The 27584-nt window shown below is 38.8% G+C and overlaps 1 protein-coding gene across 9 annotated transcripts; it reads left to right on the top strand.

Annotated features, from left to right (window-relative positions):
• Window positions 1-27584, top strand: CNX3 (cofactor of nitrate reductase and xanthine dehydrogenase 3). 9 transcript variants are annotated; one of them, XR_015792164.1, is made up of 5 exons: window positions 1-261; window positions 911-1514; window positions 5473-11578; window positions 11844-12175; window positions 21140-21714. XR_015792164.1 is itself a non-coding variant. In XM_022302099.2 (4 exons), exon 3 carries the CDS (start codon window positions 914-916, stop codon window positions 1496-1498), a length of 585 nt encoding a protein of 194 aa, XP_022157791.1. In that variant the 5' UTR covers window positions 8-261; window positions 632-699; window positions 911-913; the 3' UTR covers window positions 1499-1514; window positions 21140-21714. The 9 variants fall into 9 exon arrangements, 7 of the variants coding, with proteins under 7 accessions (XP_087982506.1, XP_087982505.1, XP_022157790.1 ...); XR_015792163.1 differs by having other exon boundaries at window positions 5473-12175; XM_022302099.2 differs by lacking the exons at window positions 5473-11578; window positions 11844-12175 and adding an exon at window positions 632-699 and having other exon boundaries at window positions 8-261.

Genomic DNA, 27584 nt, shown 5'->3' with positions numbered 1-27584 from the left:
AAAATTAAATTTTGATTTTCAAAACAGAAAATAAATTCCCTACCCACCCATTGTCATATTCATCTGGCTCTTCGCATTCACAGTAAAGTTCGTCGTTCTTCGAATCTTACAAAATATTGATTCAATGGCAGCAGTTTGAAAATTCTTTTTCCCGATTGAATGTTTCTTCGTCGATTGGGAGCTGTACTTCCTTCATCAAGAAGGCTGTTTAGCAGCAACAGCAACCATGATTTAGCAAATTCCATTGCTGAATTCAACAAGGTATTTTCGATTTCAATTAATAGCATTTGTTCAGAACTCGAATTTTATTTTATCATGTAAACAAACTTTGTCTGAGACGCGGGACAAGTATGAACTGCTGTACAAAATATGGAAAAAGGGAAATTTCATTAGGGATTTCTCCTATCATTTATTAGAAAACAGATATACTCTGTATCTGGACATTCTATGGCCGCTGCTATTGTGGGTAGAATAAATACATAGATGCCTTTTTTTTTTTTTCCACCTTATCATACTTTACTCGATTGAAAATATTACTCAAAAGCTATAGCAAACTTACTCATGATATAGTATTTGCTGGATAACATTTTTCTGCCCATTGCTTTTGGTTTGCTCCCCTTCTTCGTGGTAGGTGATCTGGACTTGAACGGAAAAAGGAGACTTCAACTTGTGGTCTCTTACATACTTTTGCAGTATGAGGTAGTCTGTTGTTGCATTAAAACCCTGTACAAATATTAGCTTTGATATACTGTTATATCACTGATGAAGCGATAAAACGAAAAATTTTAAACTGTATGCTATGAATTGCCATTTCTTCTACCTATGCAAATACTTATTTTGGCTGTGTAGTTTGTTTTTAAAGCCGTAGTCTGTGTATCTTTTCTCATCCAACTGCATAATATTTGTTTAGGAGATGGAATCAGTATTTGGAGAGCCTCCTCCTAGTGGGATTTCAGGTTCTTCAAGTAACAATTTTACAGCTGAAAAGTCCAAGAAAATCTCTCAAGCGGATGAAAGTGCCCTGTTTTTGACCCACGTTGGCGGAGCTGGGGAAGCTCAAATGGTGGATGTTTCGCCGAAAGAAAGCACCGAAAGAATTGCAATTGCTAGTTGCAAGGTAATTCTTGGCAAGAAGGTGTTCGATTTGGTCTTAGCTAATCAGATGGCCAAGGGAGATGTCCTCAGTGTCGCTAAAATTGCTGGAATATGCGGAGCAAAACACACAAGCACTCTAATTCCACTTTGTCATAACATAATTCTGACACATGTTAGAGTCGACCTTCATATGAATCCTGAAAATTACAGTGTGGATATAGAAGGAGAAGCTGCATCAACTGGGAAAACAGGAGTTGAAATGGAAGCAATGACAGCAGTGACCATTGCTGGCCTTACCGTCTATGACATGTGCAAAGCAGCTTCGAAAGATATACAGATCACAAATGTGCGACTCGAAAGTAAAACCGGTGGGAAGAGTGGACAATGGTCAAGGGAGGAGTAAAAGCTACCTTGTAAAGGTACATAATTTGTTTTCCTTATCTTGAATGTTTGATTCAGTTGATTTGATGCACATTTTCAGTCAATTATCGTTTGATTTACCACTTCTTGAATTCAAAAATTAGTTTGTCCTTGAGATTTTTGGGTGAACTCATGGTAGCAATATAAGTTACATGATCACTCAAGACTAAAGTGGGAGTAAAAGTTTTTAAATGCTGCAAACATTATGTGAAAGATGTAATATGTAGAAAAATTTGAAACTGTCTTATTTTTCTTAAGTTAACAAATTATGTTTCTAAGCCAACTGTTATATCCGTAGGTGAATATGAAGACAGTAAGTTAATATTGTAGCTGTGCTATGTATAATATTATTACAGAATTAATATGAGGAAGACTCAGGTGGCTGGGATCAATATTTCAGAAGAGAGCTTAGATGCCTTAGCTAGTAGCTGGGCGTGCGAGGCTAGTTCTTGGCCTTTGTCCTATTTAGGCATGCCTTTGGGTGGGAAACCCAGCAAAAAATCCTTCTGGCAACCCATTGAAGAGAAGGTGGAGAGGAAGCTAGCCAAGTGGAATTCTTTGTTCTCCTTGTTCACATGCCCGAGGCAAGTTTCAAAGCACCTCTAGCATTTGATTATAAATTTCTTCTTAAGAGGGAGGTGGCCCCAATCCTACCTGATGAGAGATAGCTTCTGACCTTGAGTCGAAAGGAGGTTTGGGTGTAGGCAACTTGGACAGCAAGACTGTGCCCTCCTTGCCAAGTGGGGGTAGAGATTCATGACAGAAAGCAAGGCTTTGTGAAGATGGGTAATTGCAAGTAAATACAATCTCACTGATAAAGAATGGTGGCCAGCGTTGAAAGGTGTGGTTAAATCCAAGGGGCCTTGGGTGAGCATTCTTCCTCCGTGCAAGGAAGCAGAAGCGTGGTATAAGACGAAGGTGGGAAAAGGAGATAAAACCATGTTCTGGAACGACCCTTGGTTGTTAGATGAACCGTTAGCCAGAGCCTTTCCAAGGCTGTTTAGAGTGGCAGCCTCAAAGGTCCTTCCAATAGCTCAATGTTGGAAAGAAGAGTATAGAAGATGGGATCTCTTGTTTAGGAGGAACCTGTCTGATCCGGAAGTTGAAGAATGGGCAAGCTTATCTAACCTCCTTGCAAGTGTGGCTCCTTCCACAACCTTTGATAGAAGAGTGTGTGGATGCTCGAGAACAATGGTTTTTTCTCAGTTAAATCCCTCATGACCGGTCTTTTACAGCAGCGCTCTATGACAGGAGGGTTCAAAGGGAGCTTTATTTGGCAGCTTGAGGTTCCCAAAAAAGTCAAGATTTGCTTGTGGTTGATGATGCACGAAAGGATTAAAACTTGCTGCAGGCTTCAAAAGGCGATGCCCATTGTCTGTCTCTCCCTTAGCTGGTGTGTGATGTGCAAAAATAATGAAGAAAACCAATGGCACCTTCTCTTTGATTGTCCTTTCGCCTTAGCATGCTGGGGACCTTTTCAGGATTTTCAACGTGAGTTGGTGCTTCCCCAGCAGTGCAGCCGAAGCTCTTTCACAATTATTTCAAGGAACGACTTCTAAGGGGCAGGCCAGTCTTATTTGGACCTTTGGGATAGTCGGGTTAGTGTGGAGACTGTGGTTTAAACGTAACAAAAGATGCTTCTTAGGTCAAGAAACAAACAAGGAAATGTTTTGGGAGAATGTTAGAATTTCAGCTTCCTCCTGGGCGTCTATTAACAATCCCTTTTGTAATTATGGTTTTACTCAAATCTTTGCCAATTGGGAAGCCTTTTTGTAATCCCTTGGCCTTTGGGGATATCTCATCTCCCCTTTTTTGTATCTACTCTTTGATAATGAAAGTCTAGTTTCTTATAAAATATATATATATATATATACATACATATATATATATTCTAATGGTCTAAAAGATAGATTCTAACCTATTTAGGGTCTTTGGTTCACGCCTTTGGGCTTTCCCTCCCCTTTCTTTGGTTATGGAAACTTGAAGTTTCGTAAGACCTCAGTTATTTTCTACCAATCCTTGTTTTTACTTGTTGGATTTAATTTGAGGTTAAAAACTTAGAGACTATGCATCAATATAAAGGAGGGCATTGACGGGCAACTGTCAGTGAGGTGAACACCTCACTGTGCTTTACTTTTGTCCAAATGAGAAGTTGCTTTTACAATAAAATCATAGCGAATTTCTTGGCAGAGAGATTGAATAAGGTTTATCCCTCTAATAACAGTTAGGCTGTTTTTGTGGAGTGACATTAGATTTGGATGCTAGTAGAGAGATTGAAGAAGGTTTTTCTCTCTATCATCGATGTCAGTCAGGCCACTTATGTGGAGGGGCGTTAGATCTGGATGCTATTTTGGTGGTGCAAGAGGTAGTAGAAGAGTGGAGATCAAAAAAGAAAAAAAGGTTTCTACGCTTTACCTCGAGAAAGCTTATGATAAAGTTGATTGATTATCTTGACTTTGTCCGTCAGCTTAAAGGCCTTGGCAAAAAATGGAGAAGGTGGGATTTTGGGTTGCCTTTCCATGAGCAACTTTTCTTTGCTTATCAATGGTAGACGTGGGAATAAATTGTAGCCAACAGGGATCTTAGACAAGAAGACCCCATTTCTCCATTTCTTTTCATGATTATTGGGGACTTTAGTCACACCATTCATTATTGCTGTGAAAGATAGGTGCTGAAGGGTTTTTAGGTTCAGATTCCCCCATGGAAATTACCTATTTCCAATACACGGATGATACGCTCCTCTTTTGCGCTGATATAGAAGACAACTTGTCAGCATAGTGGTCCACCCTGTGCATTCTCCTCCAAGGTTTAGGTTTATCTTTGAATCTTGTGAAAATTTCCTTCATTGCTATTAATATTAATGATCAAAGGGTGACGACTATGGCTAGGTTGTTTAGCTGCATGGTGAGAAGTTACCTCTCTTTTTACTCATGCTTTTCTTTTGAGCGAAACCACCATGTGAGCACCTTTTGGGATCCAATGGTTGATAAATTCATATCGAAATTTGATAGTAATGTCGGCACAATATGTGCTCGGAGGTCATTAACTTGTTGGAAAAGTTGGCAAGAGACTTCATTTGGAATGGTGGAGTACAATGTTGTCTACAGGTATATCAAGTTCGTATATCGAACCATTATCATATTCAATCTTAGTATTACTACTTAAGACATAACGAGGGAAAAAGACAAGAAAATCAAGTAAATATATTGGCTTAGAGAATGTAACAAATGTGGAAAAAGAAGCAAAGTGAATGAAACTAATCTTTATTATGATGAAGAATAATGGAAATTGAATTGAACGAAAATAGGATAGAATAGAACCTAATGAAAATTTGACGATGAGAACTCAAATTATCGAAAACAGTCAAAGCAAAAAATTGGACAATTACTTTGACATCTTATTAATGAATGATGGTAGCTTGATAACACTCCAATTGCTGAGTTTGAGGCCCTCTAGGCATGGGTAAACCAAATGACCAGGTTCCTCTGCTTCTATTACGACACCAATTGCATAGTTCTCGTGGCATTTTGGGTGAACTTTGCCTGCACTTTTGAAAGAGTGGTAAAGATGTGGAATGGTCTTCTTTTGGTACTCAGGTTCGCAACTCTCAAATCGTGCCAAAATTTTTTCCTTTTCACGTTTTTGTACTCTGTTCAGCTTGAACCACAACCTCACTCTCTTTGTATCATTAGACATATTCAAACAAGTCATAAGTTCTTACCGTCCATTTTTAAGGAGGCCTTAAAAAATAGTGGTTTTGGTCTTTTGAATTTCTATGTAAAGTTGTAGCATTTGCAATTTCAAATGACTGTAAAAAATTCTTCGCTTCAACATATGACATTGAAGTAAGTCTTGAGATTAGGATGTCTTTTTGATCGGATATAATCCCTAATTTTCGACCAACCATAAATTTAATTTTCTCCTTTTGGAACTCAATTTTTACCTTTATCTTGCCAGCCATGTAAAGTTGATGGGGCTACTCTTGCCAAGTGTATCCAAGTTCGTCCTAACAAGAAACTATAAGCTGATGTAATATCCATAACTTGAAAAGTGCTATCAAAGGTTCAAGAGCGTATTTGGGATTGGGATCTTGATGTCACCAACAACTGCGTTGCATGCCCCATTGAAGGTGTTTACTATCATAGTACTGGGTCTCATGGGATATATCGATAGGTAACTTCTCTAGCGTTGATTTAGGCATTATGTTTAGGCATTATGTAGGGAAGATCCGTAGTCGACAAGGACTTTTGCCACTAAAAAGTTCTTGTATTTAATTAATTGAAATATGAACGGACCTTAGTGTGACTTGTGTCCTCTTGTGATATCTCATCATCCATGAAAGTAATGGAGTTGGAGGCAATTATATTCCCAATAATATTGTTCATGTTATTCATTGTAATATCCCGTGATACGAAAGCTTGCTTCAAGACCTCTAGTAATGTATTTCTATGTTCTGTAGAGGATTTCATTAAAGATAATATTGAAATCTTTGCAGGTGTTTGTTGCTTGATTACTTTGTATTCGCTCTTTTTAATCAACATCAGAAACTTTTGAGTCTCTTCCTTAGACACGGGTCGATTAAGATCTGATTCCTTTACCAAATTCCCTCGATCAAATTTGGCTTTTCCTTTCTTCTCTTTGTCTACTTTCTCTTTTTTTTTTTTATGTGCTCGTTTGTGTCTTTTAGTAAGCTATTGGGTATAACACCGCCCACTTCGTGTTAAGCCCCCCTTCTTGGTGATATTGTCAATACGAAGTGGAGGTGGTAGTGTTACTTGGCCAATAGTTACCTTATATCTCAAGGTATTGCTTTTGAACTTTTATACTAAAAAAGGGTCGGGTTGATATTCTACTCCACAACAAATAAATTTTTTACTACATATATATATATATATATATATATATATATATTTACATACATGAGATTTTTATGAGTGAAATACTAAGAAATGGGGCCCCTGGGCTATGATACCCCTTGTGTACTTTTTAATAAAACAACCAAACCTACTTATCAAGCACAAAGGAACCTGAGCAAAAACAATAGAAAAGTCAACCAAAGTCTCTTCCTGTCATCAACTCAAGTCAACCTATCCTACTAACAAAGAATGATGCAGCCTATGGTCATCTTCAATCAAATCTCCTCCATGTCATTACCATGTTCATAAACCTGGTCTTCACGTGACAAAAAACCCAACGGAGGGGGGGTGAGTATATGAATACTCTGCCACACACAAAAACATGCTCATCCACACAATAACTGATACAACATGCTAATTCAATCATCATGCGTATAAGAACACAAACCAGATTACTGATAGACCCCCAATCGTTAGGACATATGCGAGGAAGAAGGGTAATAGAGGGAAAGGGAATGTGATTGTGGGCCTGACTTAGTTAGAGGACATTTTTGACATTGAGTAAGGAATAGTGGGGTTGGTTATATAATCTTCTGTTTAGAAGGGTGGGGTATCTTTTTTGGCTATTGCTTGTGAGTGGTATAGGAGAGGATAGGGAGCTCTCGAAATCTCCCTCAACCTGTAATTCCCTTCTATTATATAAATAATAGAGCTCTGGACTCTATCAATTACATAACGCATAAACTTGCATTCTAAAAGACTCATACTCCAGGTTTCCAACTACAAAGTCTCACTAAGTCTTTAGCTTCCTCAAGCCTTTCCAATTTCTTCGAAGTTCTCTTAAACCATTCTCCAACTCTTTCAAACTCTTCAAGTCGTATCAATCCATAACCATTTTTACGCAGGACCTCGACACTATTCTAAAGAAACTTGATGTTTGACCTTTGACCATTTATACCCAAGGCCCCGATGACTTCGAAACTATTGGTCGTTGACTATTTACACCCAAGGCTCCAATTGCTGCCACCACTTAGGCTCATCACAACGTCTCTCGAACATTTGTACTCGAGGCCCCGATGACTTCGTAACCTATTGACCTCTCGACCACTTGTATCTAATGCTCCAATAGTTGCCATCTCTTAGACTCATCACATCGACCCTCAACCATTTGTACCTGAGGCCTCGATGACTTTGCAATCTATTAGTCCTTAACTATTTATATCCTAGGCCTTAATGGTTGCCACCTCTTAGGCTCATCGCATTGACCCTTGACCATTTTTACCCGAGGTCTTGATGTATTCGCAACCCATTGGCCGTTAACATTTGTACCCATGGTCCCAATAGTAGCTCGATAAATTCTTAGTGTTAATGGTACTTCTCAATCTCTTCACCATCACCAGGTACCAGGTACGCACACTTGTGATCTTGCTGATGGTTGATTCATTGAACTATTATGTGCTTACGTTTGAATTGTATGATTGCCTTGTTTGAATAGTTAGGAATACGATGCTTCATTAGTTGACTAAATAGCTTTGTACTTTAACTTCGTGCATGTTTCATCTTAGATGTTTTAAATTGTTGCCTCCGATTAGGACTACTGTTCGGCCTAAAGAGGTCAGCAACCTTATTAGTAACCCTAGTATTATTTTCCTTCCAGACGATGCCTCCTCGTGATCAATCAAGAATTCGTGCTAATAAAGATCCAGTTCTAAAAAATGGGAATGGTGTTGGGAATGTAGCACCAGGGGTAGACCCCCTTATCCCTTTGGCAGCTCCTCAGGTAAAAGTAGACCCCCATATTTCTCTGGCGGCTTCTCAGGTAGAATTAGACGACCTTCTCCCCCAATAGCTGCGCTGAAGTGGCCCCATAAATGGCATTGCTTGTAGAAGCACTACAGACGTTAATTAACAATACGAACCAAGCAGGTAGCGCTCAAGCCTAGCAACCTCATCGAGAACATGCTTCCATGATGAACCTAGTTCATCAAGGATTTCAACCATTATAAGGCCTCTATCTTTGATGGAGGAAGGGAGAAGGCTATAGTAGTTGAGTAGTGGATTAGAGAATTAGAAGCCTCGTTTGTGTACTTGAGTTGCAACAATCAATTTGTTAGGATCCCAAATACAAGAAGCTAACAAGATAACTATATTGCAATATCCAAAGAGAAAACTACAATGCCAATAGCCTTTCGAGAGGGCTATCTCTCTCCCAAGAACTCTCTCAAATTCCTTACACAAAACTATTCTCCAAGATCCCTTCTTCTTTCCCTACTACACCTATTTATAACAACCCACCCATATCTAATTACTATAATACCCTCCCACTAATATACTAATAATATTCTCAAACTACCCTTACCAGGACTCTCACATTACCCCACCCTTCAAAGACACCTTGTCCTCAAGGTGTGAATACAAAAATTAAACAAAAGTCTCATACTCGCCCTCCCACCTATATTAACAAAAGGTGCAGATCCCAAAATATAATCTTCAACAGCAGTGCAATAACAAGGAACCACTGCCTGAAAGTTGAAGCAAAAGGGATCAACTTGAATGGTCGGAAATTTGGTTTTGTTGTTCCCAAGTCAGCCTGTCAATTGCCCTTCCACCTCCCTTGACCATACTTTTAGATACGAGAAAACTGCAATTTTTGCCCAACTTTGTGAACAAAACAGCATAAGCCTTGCGAACCGGAACCTGCACTGTGTTTTTGAACCCAACCTGGCCACTTCCCTCTCCTTGATGGATTTTTGGATTTGCTCGCTTCCTATTGCTAGAGTTTGTTTTGTTTAGCGTGACAATCACAATTCCATAGATGGTACCGCAAGTTATTGAGTTTGAATAGAATGAGTTTTTGTTTATTATTGACAAGCTCCTAAAATGAGCTTGCAGATATGCCTCTAAACTTTCACCCTAGGCTTCCTCAAATTTTGGTCCATTTGGATGAGCTGGCTTCCAAAATTTCTCCATCCCCCTCAAAGTGCAAATGTATAGAAAATTAAAAAGCTTCAATTGGATTGTACCTTGATGTGCACGCCTGTGTGGCCATAGGTAAAAAATTGAAACTCGCAGCCCTAGGATGTTCTTTAAGACGGGCCTCTCTTCTCTTACCTTGTCCTAGCCCATCTATGTTCTGCTGTTTTACAATAGTTTCTGGCCCACCCATCAATAATAATAATTGGCTCCTCCCCATTATAAAAAACATAACAGGGTCTCCTTTACTTTAACCAAATTGGGCCCTTTTAATTTGACTTAGCCTCCACCCAAGCCCAATAATTTTATTTCTTCCAGGAGGCTCCTTTAACCCTAGCCCTTGCCTTATAAGTTTTCTTCCACATGTCGTACCTTTCTGCCGCCATCCGCCTCTGTTGTGCCAATATTTTTTCTGGTGCTTTTTCATCCATTGGCCACCGTGCAACTCTAGTCCTACGCTCGTCGGAACCTCGTCTCTTCCCTCATGTAGTCCACCCTTCCATCGCTGGGCGCCATCGTTCTCAAGCTTCTCGTTCCGCCGCTTCTTCACTCGAAAACCCCCGTTCAAATCCGATCCCACCCAAACTTTGTCGTTTCTTCTCGGCCATTTGATTACTTTTTCATTCCTCCTTACGCACTTCCAATGTTGGGGTTGATTCCTTTGTTTTCTCCTCCCCCTTTCCTTCGCCTGTCGGGCTCTCCATCGCCACCTACTCCCATCATTCCACTTCTGTCCTGTGCTTCTTCACCCACCACCCTACCGTACTCTTGATGCTCCTTCCTTGGTAGTCGACTTCTCCTTCATCCTTTTTAAACTTCTCAAACTTATGTTTGTTACCTTGCTTTGGTGTCTTCAACGTAGTCGGGATTTGTTGCTGCAACCTCCTCATCTTTCGTCGATGGCTATTCTTCTCGTATGTTCTCAAGGGATCTAGAAACACTTTCAAACCTTGGTTGATTTTCCATCGCACTCCAGTCCACGTTCTTGGGTATGAACGTCGCCTTCCAGCCACCCTTCACCCTTGCTTCCAACGACCCAATAACTTCAGGACAGGTTTCTTCACAGTTGGTTCTTCCGTACTTGATGTCTCTTTTTCCCTTTCAGCCGGTCTTGTAACACACCTCGCTAGCGCATCTTGCATTTCCTTTAGTAGTTGTTGCATTTCTGTCGAATGCTTGTCCTTTTCTACTTCCCATCTTTGTATCTTCAGCAACATTAACTTTGATACAACACCCATGGCCAGAATCGATGCTCTGATACCAATTTGTTAGGATCCCAAATACAAGAAGCTAACAAGATAACTATATTGCAATATCCAAAGAGAAAACTACAATACCAATAGTCTTTCGAGAGGGCTATCTCTTTCCCAAGAACTCTCTCAAGTTCCTTTCACAAAACTATTCTCCAAGATCCCTTCTTCTTTCCCTACTACTCCTATTTATAACAATTCACCCCTATCTAATTACCATAATGCCCTCCCACTAATATACTAATAATATTCTCAAACTACCCTTACCACTTACCAGGACTCTCACAGGACTCACACAATTCAAGGTCAAAGGGGTGTTATTCATGTTGAGAGGTGAAGCGTGTAATTGCTGGGATACAGTAGTGACCTCGGAGGACTACGTCAATGTAACTATCACCTGGACAAGATTAAAGACCTACTGTATGACCACTACTTCCCGAAAACTATGAAGCGAGACGGAGTTCCTCCACCTCACCCAGGGAACTTTGATGGTAGTCCAATATGAAAGCAGGTTTGTGGAAGTCTATCAAAGGGCTTCGCGAAGAAATCAAAAGTCTGTCGCTCTCAAAAGCTCCTTATGCTGCAGCACTCAAGGGTGCCTTGATCATGGATAAGAATGTCTCCAAGAAGGCACAACCTCAACAGGAGGTCGTCTCATCCTCTAAAGTTAAGAGGAAGTTTTCTTCGTCATTCTTTGACCAATCACCTAGGGCCATTTAGTAGCAGGCATAGGGGCAAGATATTCTCCCATTGTCCTCCCCTTATCATAGATGTCACGATGAGCTTTGCTGGACAAGAAATAGGGTTTGCTTCAAGTACAGAAAGGAGGGCCACAATGCCAAAGAATGTTCGATGACTGGCTCAAACACCCGGACCGCGACTTAGGAGACACCTATGGAGGCAGCAGTGCAAGAAATTGTTCAGAAGGCACGTCCTTTCCACTAACTCATGTAGAAGTAGGAGATGCAGATGTTGTCGCTACTGGTACTCTTACACTAAGTTTTGTTCCTTCTAATTGCGACTCTGCTGTATTCCTTGAATTTGCCATTAGAGGAACCATCTTTCTTAATATTCATGCTACATATTATGACTCGAGGTTGAGTCATTCCTTTGATTCCTTTGCTTTTGTTTGCAAGCAAGCCTAGGGTTAGAACCGTTAGGTTATTCGTTGTTGGTCTCCACATCATCAGACTCAGTGTTAACTATCAGATAAATAGTTAAAGTGGGAATCCTCTCTATTGCTGTGCAGGCCCACCAATAGATACGCACGTTCTCTTCCATCAACTGAGACATGACGACCACCTATCAAATAGTTTGGAGATTGGCCACTCAGCTAGGTGGAGACCCTTTGCCCAGAGGAAGACTAGTGGAGACTTTAGCTAGAGTAACCAAAGGCCTAAGGACTTGGAGATCACTTTAGTACTAAGTGTTTTGAGGAGGTATTTAACAAGAGAAGACAACTTTGCAAAGTGAGGATGGGTTCATGGTCAAGCATCAAGAGTTGGTGGACCAGCGAACTTTCGAGGATGGAAGTTTTTAAAGGTGGAGAATCTGTAACACCCTATGCCCCATGTTTTCCAGGTTAGATTAATCTTAGTTTTTGGAATTTTTGTGGTGACTTCTACTACTACTTGCGTAAGAGCGTTAATTGGGATTTTGGTTAATTTTGGGCCCTTCAACTAGATTTTTAAACCCCTTCACATTTATGAAGTCATAAAGCCCATGTGCCATCATGGAGAAACCCCCGGCTCCTCTCTTTTTCAACCTTTTTCATGAAAACCCAGTAGCCACTACCTGCTTCCTTGTACCTTTCTTCTCCGGCGAGCAGCAAAAACCAGCAATGACCCTCCACACACGGCACCTGCAAGTTGCAATGACATCAACTCACGATGCAACACCCCACGAATGCGACAATGCAAACCCAGCAAACCCAAGACCGCTAGATTTGTAGCACCTTTCTTCTCTGGTGGTGGCATAGCTTCGACGACTCCTTGCAATGGCAACAGACTCACACCCGCAGCCACCACGAACTAGCAGCAACACCCCTTCTCGACATGAACGATGACGCGACTCCCTCTGCGGGTGAACAAGATCTGTAGCACCCACGGTCACCAGGCCTAGTTTGCAATCCCCACACCTAGATCTGCGAGTAGCAGTCGAGTTTCATTTGGCATTCAACGAACAACAGCATTCCGGTGACTTTCAGTATTGACCCACACCCGGTCAAAGCTAGTACAATCAAAGTCAGATCTTTAATACTCACTCCCTATTGGCCTCAGATCTGTGGTGTCGAACCAAACCTTTCTGTGAGGGTCAGTAGGTAATGACCCTTCATAATACCCTTGTTGCTTTGATTATAGTTGCGGGATTGACTATTAATATTCTGATTTTTCTTTTGTTCTCTCGGAGACGACTTGGTTCAAGTGCTAACTGCATTAAGCGTGTTATAAGTAGCTTCAGGATGTGTGTTTGTATGTGGTATAAACTTGATATGTTACTGTATTTTGTTTGGGATATTGTTAGGATCCCAAATACAAGAACGTAACTAGATAACTATATTACAATATCAAAGAGAAATTACAATATAGATAGCCTTTCGAGAGGGCTATCTCTCTCCCAAGAACTCTCTCAAGTTCTTCACTTTAAACTATTCTCCAAGATATCCTTCTCATACTAGGGATATCACTAGTGAAGCCTTACCTTCAGTTAAAGATTAAAAAAAAAGGTACACACCACGGGGATTAACGACGAGATCTATTATTATTTTTCACATGCCCCCGAAAATTTCGAGTGGGGCGCAAATTCTCCCAATTTATGACCTACCATGCGATCCGTTATATAAATAGGCAAATGGTCCTTTCCATTATGAATAGCAATAACTCCTCTCCCTACTGCCCCTATTTATAACAAACTCACCCCAATCTAATTACCATAATGTCCTTGACTAAAATACTAATACTATTCTCAAAGTAATCCTAATTGAACTCTCATAGATATATGGTACTCTTCTTCTTTATCTATGTATGATATAAATGGTGAATTGTTGCTTCTGAAGAAACATGGATTGTAGCTTGATTACGGATGTCTAAGCATGTTTGGGTGTTTTGAACATGAACTTGCTGCTGGGCTTCTTGTTGGAACTATCATTGTGAACTTGTTTTTTTTTTTTGAACAAGATACGAACTTTTCATTGATATATGAAACGGAACAAAATTGTTCAAAGATACAAACTCCCGAAGGAGTGATAGAGAAAGCAAGAAATAGAAAATAAAACATAAGACAAGACTACAAAGGAGAAATAAAGGCCTCCCAATTCATACAAATCATACTAGGGGAATACGAAGAGAACAAATCGGAAAGAGCACACCATTGAGAAGCTTTGAATTTGGCAATGTTGAAGCATTCCAATGGCGGGCGACAAGAATCTTCAAAAGTCCTTTTATTTCTCTCAAACCATAATTCTGAGATGATAGCCTTAAATCCATTAATCCAAAGTAGATTAGCTTTAGGTGCCAATCCAACACCATGTAGAATGTGAAAAATATTATTAGCAGCCACACGATCCCACACCCATACTAATTGGAACATCCATAGAAAAAGATTCCAACAAACAGCAGCATATGGGCAGAAAGAGAAGACATGATTTAAACTTTCTTCATTTTCTGCACATAAAAAAAGCAAATGGATGGCTGTAAAGCCATCTTAGGAGACTTTCTCTGCAAAATATCTGCTGTATTGACTTTGTCATATAATAGAATCCAAATTAACATATTAACTCGTTTTGGGTTGCCCTAACTCCAAAGAGAGAGTAGAAGAGCTTTTGAAACCCGCAAATCAGCTCTTTGAGACTTGCACAGAGAAGAAATGGAGAAGAGGCCCGACTTTTCCAAGCTCCAACAACGAACATCATCATTTTCTGAAATAGTAATTGAAGAAATGCAAGAAAGAAGCTCCGAAAGCTCCAAAATCTCCACATCTTTCAATGCCCTTCGAGTTACAATATTCCATGAAGAGGACTCACTATCCCAAGCTTCCGAAACCGAAATAAGAGGAGAAGCCGAAATGCTGTAAATAGAAGGAAATCTATCCTTTAAGAGAGAAACTCCAATCCATAAAAAATGCCAGAAGAGAGTTTTCCGACCATTGCCAACTTTGAAAAAAGAGGATTTCTCCACCTGAAGCCACTGTTTGTTGATATTATTCCAAGGACTACGACTCGAACCATGAAGTTTAGGTATCGCATTCCAATTAAAATGGTCATAACCATATAAGCTGGCCACCACCCTACACCATAAAGCTTCTGTCTCCATGCTGAACCTCCATCCCCATTTAGATAAAAGAGCATTGTTGCGCTTAAGAATACAACCAATGCCTAAACCACCTGCTTCCCGCGGGAGGGAGGCAATATCCCATCTCACCAAATGTCTCAAGGATCCTTTCGAAGAATCGCCCCACAAAAAGGAACGCATTTTTTGCTCAATTTGTTTACTAACTCTCACTGGGACTTGAAAAATAGATAAGTAGTAAAGGGGAATGCTCCCAAGTATTTGACATAAAGTCGCTCTTCCACCTTTTGATAAGTGATACTTTTTCCAACTATCAAGTTTCTTAGAAATTCTTTCTTGAACTGGAGCCCAAAAAGAATCAAGTTTGGGATTTCCTCCTAAAGGCAGGCCCAAATATAAAATAGGAAGACGTTCAGCTTTGCAACAAAAAGAATTTGCAACCTGCACAACCCTTTGGTCTTCCATATTTATGCCACTCAAAGATGATTTTTCCCAATTCACTTTAAGGCCGGACAAGCACTCAAAAGCTTTAATGGCTTCAAATAGGATCTTAAGCATCTCATCATCATCTTTACAAAACAATAATGTGTCATCAGCAAATTGCAAGTGGGAGATGTGAATTGAATCCCTCCCCACAACAAAACCTTTGAACACTCCTTTTTGGTAAATGCTGTCGAAAAAACTACTAAGCACATCGCTTATCAATAAGAATAGGAAAGGAGAAAGGGGATCTCCTTGCCTCAACCCTCTTGAAGCCTTAATTCTCCCTCTCGGTCTCCCATTAATGAAAACCGAAAAGTTATTGCCTCTAATACAACCGTTTATCCAATTAATCCACTTTTTGCCAAAGCCTTTCTGTTTGAGGACTTCTGAAAGAAATGCCCAATCAACTTTATCAAAAGCTTTTTCCATATCGAGTTTCAAAATCCACCCTTTCTTCTTTCTACTTCTATAATCATTCACCACTTCATTTGCAATGAGAATAGGATCAAGAATCTGCCTTCCACTTAAAAAAGCACTTTGATTACTAGAGATGGTAGAAGAGATAACCTTATTAAGCCTCTCTGTTAGCACTTTTGCCAAAATCTTATAAGTAGTCGTCGAAAGGCTAATGGGACGGAAATCTTTTACTTTCTCCACTTTGTCTTTTTTCGGAACAAGACATATAAAAGTCTCCTTAATACACGAGTTCAGTTTGCCATTATCAAAAAATTCAGCAAAGAATCTTGCAAAATCTGCCTTCAAGAACTTCCAGAATTTAATGAAAAACTCTGCTATAAAGCCATCGGGCCCTGGGGCCTTATTCTTGCCAAGGCCTTTTAAAGCATCCCAAATTTCTCCTTCCTCGAAGTGTCTTTCTAACCAGACACTATTCTGAGCGGAAATAGGTCTCCAATTGAAACCAATTGGTAAAAATTGCTGCTGTCCATCCTCTCTGTAAAGAATTTCAAAGTACTGCACAATTTCCATCTCAATATCCCTCAAATTCACAAGAGAATTCCCTGTAGAATCTTGCATCTCAGAAATTAGAGCTTTTCTCCTTTTTGCTGCCAAGAATCTATGAAAGAATTTGCTATTTTCATCTCCTTCAGCCAACCACCTGATTTTACTTTTTTGCAAAAGATATTGTTCCTCTCGAATATAAAGATCAAGCAAATTCTGTTTTAAGGAACATCTCTTCCCCACTTCCTCGATTTCTAATCCCGACTCCTCTTTCTCATCAAGCAAAGAAATTTCTTCAATAATTTTTGCTTCTGCAACCTTATCCTTCCTTTCTTTCTGTTTGTGCTATTGCTTCAGAGCGATCTTCAGATTTCTAAGCTTAGCAGAAATAAGATAACCTGCCCACCCGTAGGATTTATCCTCCGAAAGTTTGGATTCAATTAAATTGATACAGTCCTTATCTTTCAACCAGGAGTTAAAGAATCTGAAAGGGCAAGGCCCCTAAACAAATTCTCCTGAATCAAGAAAAATAGGGTAGTGATCTGATGTAATACGTTCACCTCTATATACACGAGAGTTATGAAAGAGGGAGTCCCAATCTGAAGAAACAACAAATCTGTCCAGCAATGAATGCGTATTGTTATTTCCCATCTTTGACCATGTATACCGGCCATTGGATAAGGGAATTTCCTGGATTTCAAGCTCTTCAATGATTTTATTAAATTTCCTCATTGCCTTAGACTGCCTTCCACCCGAAGACCGATCAGAAGCCCATCTCGTGACATTAAAATCCCCTCCCATACACCAAAGTTTGATAGAGAATCCAGCAATATTACAAATTTCAGACCACAATTTCTTCCTTTCTTTGTAATTCGTTGGGCCATAAATGTTGGTGATACATATATCCTGTAGATTAGAAAAAGAGCACATTATGGTTAATGAAAAAACTCCTTCAAGGACTTCCTGAACAGCTACTTTGCTTTCATCCCATAATGTAATGAGGCCTCCTAATTTTCCCGCCGATACAATCTGAGCCCAGCCAATATCTTGAGAACTCCACAGTGACTTGATCACCATGATATCAATCTGTTGTAGCTTGGATTTTTGAATGAGTACTATGTCCGGACAATGCTTCAAGATAAGTTTCTTGATTTTTAGCCGTTTCTTATAACAACATAGGCCACGGACATTCCATGACATAATCTTCATTGAGAATTCTGAATTGGGACCACCTCTATCCCCACGGATTCAAAGAATGGAGGAATAGCAGTCTTGGTAACAAACTTTTCTTCCACTCTTTGGGCTGACTGTTCAAGGTTGGAGTTAGAGAGATCCTTGTCTAAATCAAAGAGATTAGGAAGGACTTCATCAGAAAGAAATTCGGATGAATTATCAAAGTCGGAAATAAAATTCATTCGATCAGGGGAAGGATCAGGGCTACTAAGACTCACATTAAGATCTTCTTCATCTTCATCTTCAGAAAGTGCAAAAACACTTGGACTTTTGTTGAAAGTGTCTTTGGTGGAAAACACAAGACCAGGGAACAAAGTCTGCTGAAGGGCAACCGGTAATTCTCTTTGCCCAAGGACTTTTCGATCTTCTCCCTCCTCCATTAATGTTTCCTTAATAATTGGGATTTCTAATCACTGCAAATTAGATTCGTCCTTTAGCTTTGGTTTGAATTTCTTCCGCGAATACGAGAAAGGTAATGGGGGAATAAACTTTCTTGACTTATTTTTCAATGGCGTAGATTTTGGAGAATCATCTGGAATAGCAACAGCCTTTGGGGTCACAGAAATTAGGGTTTCATTTATTACGGAGAACATTCTCTCCTCCCCCAAATCTTTTCCCAATAAATCTCTTTCCATATTTCCTTTCGAATTTAATTTGTTTGCAAATTCTCTTTCTTCATTAATAGCAATTCTGCCTCTTTCTTCACAAAGATCCTCTGCCTTTTCTGATTCCATGGGTGAAATCTCTACAAAATTGTTAACTTCCCTCCGATTTCCAAGAGAATTTAAGTTAGCCTCAATCGGAACATCTGACGCCATCTCTCCTTCCTTTAATCTCTCTTCATTATTAATGGTAACCCTAAAAGCCGGAAGAATATCTTCCTCTCCCTCCTTATTTTGAATACCAAACGACATTTGCTTCATAGACTCTTCGTTTTCTATAAATGGCGCTGTCATTCCACCTGCCATATTTAATTTTCCAGCTGTATGGCCCAATTGACAATCAATCGCCTCCATTACTGCCTCTTTTTCCAAGTTTAAAAATAAGTCTTTCCTCTGCGACTCTTCAACTTCCAAGTCAGGCTTTCGATGATCCAACTGTTCATCTTCCATTATTCTTCGAAAACGATCAACATCCAAAGGGTTTGATAGTGGTTCAAAATCCAAATTGGAATCAACTGAAACTACTGAAGATGGAGGGCGATTAACAAAAACCCTAATCTCAAAAGATCCATATTTCTCATCAGCAATGGTCACAGTGGCTGGCATTAAACCACAGATATTAGATTTAACTTTGATGAATGCATCTGAGGCCTCCAACATGTTAAGAGTGTTTGAAGAAATCTTCAGTAATCCCCCGAAATGCCTACCAATAGCTTCAAAAGTAGAACGAGTCCAATAATACAAAGGTAGGTCTTTAATTGTTATCCAACCACCATAACCCTGAATGAACTCTTTTCTATTATGTAGGTAAGGACTCCACTTTTCTAATTTAATATGATATTTTCCTATCTTTCTCCACTTTCCAGAAAGCTCACAAGGCTTGAGCATCCTATCCCCTGAAAATCTCAAGAGACCCTTATCAACCATGATAGGATTTATCACACAGTCAAGAGAGAATTTTTCTTTTAAAGCTTTGGAAATCGCATTCCAATCGTCATGTGCACACCCCTTAGAAACCACCATAAGGCGATTCCAATCTAACTCCAGCACCTCTTCTTCTTTTTGAACCCAATAAACTTGATGTTTGTCGACTTTAGACACCGTAGATTCCTCAAGCATCCTATGGATGATGCCGGAGGCCCTTGCAGGCTGTAACTCACATTTTCCAGCAACCACTTCGGCATAAGATCTTCCATCTTTTGGAGTCGACTTAGGGACAAAACTACCTTTCCTTTCCGAAAACTCCTGGTGAAGCTGTTTCCCTACTACATTAGCATTTTGCATAGTAGAGAGTCGATCATTCCCTACCATCTTTGAAGCTTGAGCTTCTGTAAACCTCACAGAGAAAGTTTTCAACATCTTCCAAAATACTTGCCAACCATCTCTCTTCGATCCAACAGGAACAAGTACGCTCTTCCTACCACCCGTAGAAGGCCATACCACCCATTCTAAAAGCCAAATGTTCTTAGTTCTGTATTTTTGTATACGACATTGCCCAAGATCATCGCGTAGCTGAAAAAATAAGGAGTCCGGAATCGATTGCTGATTAACTTCCAACCTGTGATTTTCGAACCATAAAAATTGAGAAGAGTGCAGGGACATCACCGATTTCCTTGCCACATCCTCAACCCTGAACATATCATTCTCACCCCAAATACTGAAGAAGGAGCCATCAATACAACAACTACTGATTTCCATAATGAAAATCTGGAATGAACCACGAACAATGAGATTAAAATCAAGCTAGAGATAGGCTAATTCAGAAACTAACAGCAAAAGAGAGACCGAAAGGAAAGGAAAGGAAGGAAGAGGGAGGAGAGAGAACAGAGCATTTTTTACCAGGCTCTTCAACTATCATTGTGAACTTGTTATGAAGAACTTGTTGTTGGTTGACAAATGGGCATTTTGTTTGACAATATGCATGTTGGGATATTGTTTATTAGGGTTGAAATTGTGAAAAGCATGCTGGCTGTTGTGAGAATGACTATGTTGTGTTTATTTTGATTAAAGCATGCAGGATCCTTGTGGGAAATTTGAGAAAGTTCTGGAGGCTATGATGCACATGTAGTGCAAGATAGAATGGGTCAGGCAGTGAAAGAAAGAAAAGAATGAGAGTTAATATCAAGCCTCGGGCACAAATGGTCGATGGCTGATATGTCACATTGGGTAAGATGAATGTTGAGGCTTTGGGTACAAATAATCAAGGATCGATGCAATGAGTCCAAGAGCTGACATCTATTGGGCCCTTGGGTACGAATGGTCAAGGACCAATGGGTTGCGAAGTCATTGGAGCCTCAGGTACAAATGATCGAGAGTCTAAGAGGTGACAACTATTGGTGCCTAGGGTACAAATAGTCCAGGGCCAATAGGTTGTTAAGTCGTCGGGGCCTCGAGTTCAAACTTGATGTGATGAGCCTAAGTGTTGGCAGCTGTTGGTGCTTTGAGTGCAAATAGTCAAGGGTCAATAGGTTGTAGAGTCATTAGGGTCTTGGATACAAATGGTCAAGGATCGATGGAGTAGTTTATGGCCTTGGGTACAAATGGTCAAGGGTTGAACGTCAAGGTTTTGTAGAGTAGTGTCGAGGTCCTTGGTACAAATGGTCACGGGTCGAGATGACTTGGAGAGTAAGTCTCGAAGAGTTTGAAAGAGTTGTAGAACGGTTTAAGATAACTTTGGAAGAAGTTGGAAAGGCTTGAGGAAGCTAAAGACTTAGTGAGACTTTGTAGTTGGAAGACTTGAGTGTGTCTTTTAGAAGGCTTTTTATGCATTATGTAACTTGGTTTATGTTATGATAAGCATGATGATTGAATTAGCATGTTTTATTGATTATTGTGTCCATGAACATGTCGTTCGTGTGTGGCTAATGAGGGTTACTTACAGAATATTTATATATTCACCTCCCTCCATCGGATGTTTTCAGGGATAGACCAAGTTTATGAACATGGTGATGGCGTGGTGGAAATTTGATTGAAGAAGATTGTAGGCTGTGTTATTGTTTGTTAACATGATATCTTGATTTGAGTTGATGACAGGAAGAGACTTAGTTTTTTTTCCAATTGATTTTGCATAGGCTACTTTGTGCTTGATAAGTAGGTTCGGTTGTTTTACTTAAATTGTTTGGATTTGATTATGTTATTGAATATATAGGAGAATTTTGTGTTGGTTGGCCACTAAGGGCAAGTTGATTCTTTGATTTTATGTGAGAAGTTCACAAGATTTAGTGGAATAAATAAATTTGTATATTTCCCGGCATTGGGTGAGTAGTTTTATGTTATTGGAAGAAAGGTTTGAGCAAGTAGAATTAATAACGTTTCCTTTGTGAGTTGTTGAAAATTTGGAGGCGTTACGTATGCACTATGTTGATGTGGCAATTCTAGAACAATGGTCAGTTCACGTCCTCCACCATTTGCTCTTTCCTCAGTTTTCTCATTGATTGAAATGGCCTATTTGACATTGACAACAGTACTCTTAGATTCTAATAATTCTTTCCCACTTTGTAGTTGCATTGCCTTGCATGTTTTTTTGTCTTGGTTTCTTTATTTTCGGTGTTACTAAGAAAGGTGAATTGTGTTATGTTGTTCAATGTCGAAAGTAATTTCTGAGTGCTGCTTCTTTGCTTTGTACTACATCATCTGTTTCGATCGTACGCTCTCTTGGAAAAAAGAATTCAAGTGGATGAATCTTGATTTCGCACCTTTCGTGGTGGAAAGTTCGGATGAGTGATGAATTGTGGTTGAAATGAACAAGGTGCAGGTGGTCTAACTTGAAAATGTGTAGCTCTCGCTCCATTATTCGATGAGAAGTTTGGGTTATTGTTACTACCTCGACATAAGTGTTCCAGAAGGAGTTAAAATTCTTGTTAAAATCCACATAGTGCACTAAGGCTGGATTTTATGGGAAGAAAACATTGAAAGTTTGACCCTCACTGCAAGTTTCCCAAAAGAACTACAACCCATAGTCAAAGATTTCAACAAATTTTGTTTAGCTGCCCTCCTTGATGTTTCAGAAAGTAATGGCCACCAGTTGGAGCATCAACACAACAATTTTAGGCATTATTGACGCCTAAATTTTACAAGTTTGGGATAAAATGACGAGTAGAAAACGTCACAAATGGTTATTGGCATTTTTATTATGAGAAAAATATCACCACCATCTTCCTCTTTCCACCACCCACCTCCTTCCCTTCTCATGATCTCCGTCGGCGTGCCCCTCACCATGAAATCTATGGAGCCATGGCGAGATTCCCCTTTGATGATCTGCACGGACAATGCCCTTTCACGAACTCACTCCACCAACGACGACCTTTAATGAGAGGAGCAAGGAGAGGCAAGTTCAGCTATGGCTTCTCTTCAATGGGGATGCAACCGTTGACTAGAATATGTGAGACCGTTATTTCTCTACCAATCAATTTTTACGCTAAAACATTTGAAAGTACCAAATTGATTATCAAATTAAAATAAAGCTAAATTAAAATTAAAAAATATGAAACTAAATCGATTATCAAATAACCTAATCTTTCGAAAGTAAATTTAAAAAGCCAAAACAGAAAAAGTTATTGAACAAAACCCAAGTGTCTAGATTTCTTTAAACATAACAACCCATGATTCGTATCTTTGTTTTTTTCCCTTTTTTTTAATTCTGTTAAAAATGAAAATATTTTCTATGGCCCTACATGCAACGCCAGCTAATCAAAAAAAAAAAAAAATCAGCATTATTTATTTTTTTTTTTTGAATGAGTTTGAATGTTATAATATTTAAAGAAAAATGTTTTTTAACAACATTGAAAAAAAAAGGAAAAAATATTATCCTCCATGATTGGGGGCTTTTTAGCATTAGTCAATCTTAGAAAAAGAGTAAAACGTATTATAACGACGCATGATCATCATTCCAAAACAAAAGTCAAGACCATTATTATGTGAAGAAGTCATCACTTTCTTCGAAGATTTTAATAAAAGAAGTATCAAATTTTCCAATCATTACTTCCAATCCCTTGGAGAAAGTGGAGAAAATCACGGCAATTTGAAATAAGTTGGCAATTTGCAATTTATGCATTATGGCTCGGGAGCATAAAGCACACCATTCTTTTCTTGTAACATAATTTATTACCCTCTTTTTATTTTTTTTTTTTTGGTTATACTATATATTTTGGAAAATATCATATTTCTCATAATTTTTTTAAAAAATTACAGCATATTTTTTGTGTACAATTAACATATTATTTTCATAAAATATAGAAAGAATATTAGATCTATTTAAATGCAGTAATATAATGTTTTTTTTAAAAAATAAAAATCTAGATTACAATTAGTTTTTTATTTTTCAACTCACGATTTAAATAGTATTTATTTTTTATGAGCAATATTGAAATTTTATGTTGAGCAATTGATTTATGATTATTTAGGAAAGTAATTAAAAATTGGGGTAACACCGGTATAGCCACTGAAAATAGGTAATTTCAAAAGATGGACAAACTTTTTGAATAATGCCTAACGTAAAAATAGAAAGATCTTTACTAATTTTTTAGGTACGAAATTATCCTCTCCTAAAATGGTTTAAAATGAATATGTTATTTTTCCTAGAATTATATTTTTCCCCACCATTTTTACAGGATAATTCAAATATTTTTAGAATCTTACATATATTTTTTAATTCAAATATTTTCCTAACCAATTTTTAGAAGAATTATACTAACAAATCTAAGGAAAAAAATATTGATTAAATTAAAATGAGGTCAAAATTTAAACAAAAAAAATCATTATTGAAAATTATACAAGATAAAAAGACAAAATTTAAATAAATAAAATCATTATCGAAAATGATACTAAAAAGCATTAAAGAATATATAATAAGTATTAATATACAAAATATAACTAGAAATAGAAATACTATCAATTTAACTATCCCGGCTATTTCTGACACATTATCCTTATTGGAGTTGTAGATACTGTTGTATGAACATCAAATGCTAGATATCTTACAAAGACCCAAGCTGGAACAAATAGATGAACGGTGAATAGGAATAAGTTTGGTGAACAAATGAATAAATACAGTGAAGAGAGGAACAAATACAGTGAACAAATAATGCGAAGAAATAAGGTGTATTTTTATGAATAATTAATAAAAATTATAAAGCACTCTACCTCAAACCAAAAAGGTACACAATCGGTAGAAACTCAATATACAAGCCTCCCTCTCCTTTACCCTCTGCCACCCGCCACTCCAGTTGCAACCAGCTCTATATATCACCCACCGCGTTGCCCCGCTGTTTTTCCCTTGCTCGATTCCGTCAATTTGTCGCATCTTTTCCCTCCATCAACTTGGCTCTGATCGTATCCCTATCTGATGCGACTCCCTCTTTGATTGTCTCCCTCAGTGGGATCTTTCCTTATATTTTGTGAGTTCTATCTCCACACACATATATATAAGTAAGTCTATAACAATAGTGGTTAGAAAAAAAAACACAATCTATAAAGAGATAATGAAAGTTATGATATTTTGATTTAAAAAATAATAAATGTTATAGGCAGGTCAAATGAGATCCAACGAAACAACAAGAGGTCTAAAATTTGGCCGAATTTGAAGAAGACCTAAGAAGGGAGGCCAGAACCCGGCATGTAGAGGTCAAGCAGCCCAGATCGACCAAGGCCAACCTGAGGTCGGTGTCAATCAGTTCTCAACCGTCGGCCGAGAACTCTGATAAAGCCTCTCCAATTATTATGCACAGCTCAGCACGAACCTATCTCGTCTTGGTTAGATCCCAAACAGGCCAACAACTCTACGATTTGACAGATGGACCACAACAAAGTGCACAATTCCAAAAGGCATGATTTCCTAGGAGCATCAGGATTCGACTTCTATAAATAGAAGGGTAGACAAAACCTTAGAGGTATGCCAAAGAACCCTACTTTCCATACTTAGCTATATCCAATACTGAATTAAGCATCGAAGCTTGTGTGGCCACCACATTGGTGTTTAGTGCTATTGGTTTTGTAGGATCCATGTTCGTTCTCATTTCTTCATTTGGTATGAATTTGGCAAAATCCGAAGGAGCCTAAATTCAGCATCATCAATTGACATTGTCTGTGGGGACGACTAAAGCTCTATAAGGCAAAAAATAAGATGTCGACATGGATTCTGGAGGAAGTCGACAATACTCTAACGACGAATGCCATTCGATGAAAGAAAGTAAGTCAGGGCTATTCTTACCCGAGGTGGTTTAGGGTGAAAGGAGTAGACAAGTTCCAGAACAGATTTAGGGTGAAATGAGTTGATAGGTTCCAGAGTGGATAGATCAACCAGCTGAGATCCCAGGGCATCAAGAGAATAAATTAGTTGCTTTGAAAGAGAAAGTTGAGGGAATGCACTAGAACATATCCCTCATTCTAAAGAGACTCGAGCAACAGGATTTTAGACAATAATAAGAGGTGAAACAACCTACGCTCGTTTGAGATCCACGAAGAGGCAAAGATACTGAGGCCATCAGGTTTAGGGTGTTCTCCTTTGGATTAACTAGCTCCGTCCATATATGGTTTCAACAATTGAAGAGGAAGTCAATCTCCTCCTCCAAAAAACTGGCAAGGGCGTTTGTCACATAATTCGTTAAAGGACAGAATATGAGTCGACCCGTGGCGTACCTTCTCACCATAAAGCAAAAGTCGATAGAAAGTCTCAAAGAATATGTGGCTCGTTTCAACGAGGAGAAATTACGAGTTGAGGGTCTTACCGACAACGACCTTCTCTGAGGCATTGAGAAAAAAAGACTCCAGCTACCTTCTCAAAGGCATTTAGTCGCACTCAAAAGTATATCACTGCATGCGAAGTACTCCATTAAAAATATGATTACGACGGAAAGCATAGTCAAGTAGAGTACAGTCTAAAGAGAGATAGGTCCAGAGAAAAAACAATTTGGATCAAGGTGGGAAAAAGCCGATAGTATGCAGGACCAGTCAAGTCAATGTGACCTCTGAGAAAATTCGAGAAATATACCCCAACAACGGTCCCGCTCGAAGAGGTTCTGATAGAAATTAGGAATAAGAAGCTACTCAGATGGTTCGAGATGAAAGTGTCATCTCACAAGAGGACTAAAAGGAGGTACTGCCTCTTCCATCGGGATCATGTCCACTCAACACAGGATTGCGATGATTTGAAGGAGTAGGTGGAATATCTAATCCGTAAGGCACCTCAAAAAATTCATGGAGGATTCTAAGGCAACTTCGAACAGTAACCCGGACGACAAGTCTCCCACCAGGGAGATAATTAAAGTTAATACTATGAGGACCTGTAGGAGGAGAATCCAGCAGGGAGGCTAGGGCAAGAACTCATGAAATCTATCAAACTTTTTTTGCAAGTCAAAGACCAAAGATCAATTCTCCGAAAGTGAAGTGACTAATCTGCATCACCTATATAACGATACATTGGTTATTACTTTAAAGATAGCCAATGTGAAAGTTCGTCAGATCTTGGTAGATGGGACCAGCTCAGTAGACATACTATCCCTTCTACGACGATTTGGAATTAGGCGACAAAAGGTTGAAAAATAGCCCAACAACATTATTTGGATTTGGCGAATTACAAGTCATCCTTGTAGGAAGTATAGAATTACTTATGAAATTTGACAATGGGGCAAGGAGCGTCACGAAGGTGGTCGAGTTCCTTGTCGTCAACTATGCCTTATCCTATAATGCGATATTAGGCATGCCTAATATACACATGTTTAAGGCGATACCCTCCACATATCACCAATTAATGAAATTTCCAACATAGAAGGAGTAGGTAAAATCAAGGGAGAACAATGAGTATCATAGGAATACTAGTACACTACCTTGAGAGACGACATACCAAATTGGCAGACATGTGCAGAGTCTCTTCTTCAAAATGATAATTAGTTTCTCTTTTACCTTCGGTTATTTAATTATCGTGTAGGCTTAGGTTTGATTTTTTGATAGTTGCATATTTGTTAGCTTGCATAGGTTAGATTTGATTTTCTAATAATTGCATATTTCTTTCAGGTTAAATTAGATGTTACATTTCCAAAGATACTTGTTTCTAGTTTAAATAGGTTTCTAGCATTTGAAATTTGATTAATTGTTTATTACTTGAGCATTTATCTTTATTTAAAGCCTAAACTTCTCAAGTTGGAGGCTAGGTAAGGCAATTGACAATAAAAACTGGTTAAGGAACTTGAATTGGGACAAGCCACACCCAACAAGAAGGTATAAAGGCTTTAGGGTGTATTGTCCTTCCAATGGAAGTAGAATAGTACAATCACAAAATGCAAGATTTCTAGAGAACAATCAAAGATTTGTGGAGTAGTTAACCTCAAACTTCCTTTTTTTTTTTTGTTATAGGAAATTCACGAAACGCGC

Source organism: Momordica charantia (genome assembly GCF_013281855.1).
Source record: "Momordica charantia cultivar OHB3-1 chromosome 7 unlocalized genomic scaffold, Mcharantia_2.0 BLBB01000007.1, whole genome shotgun sequence".
In the NCBI taxonomy this organism is placed as follows: Eukaryota; Viridiplantae; Streptophyta; class Magnoliopsida; order Cucurbitales; family Cucurbitaceae; genus Momordica; species Momordica charantia.
Note: the sequence above shows the minus strand (reverse complement) of the source record. Positions and strands in the feature narration are given on the sequence as shown.

Coding starts and splice junctions, on each gene's coding strand:
- CNX3 (XM_088126380.1), top strand. CDS start 160: ATGTTTCTTCGTCGATTGGGAGCTGTACTTCCTTCATCAAGAAGGCTG. Junction 262..910: donor CCATTGCTGAATTCAACAAG/GTATTTTCGATT, acceptor ATATTTGTTTAG/GAGATGGAATCAGTATTTGG.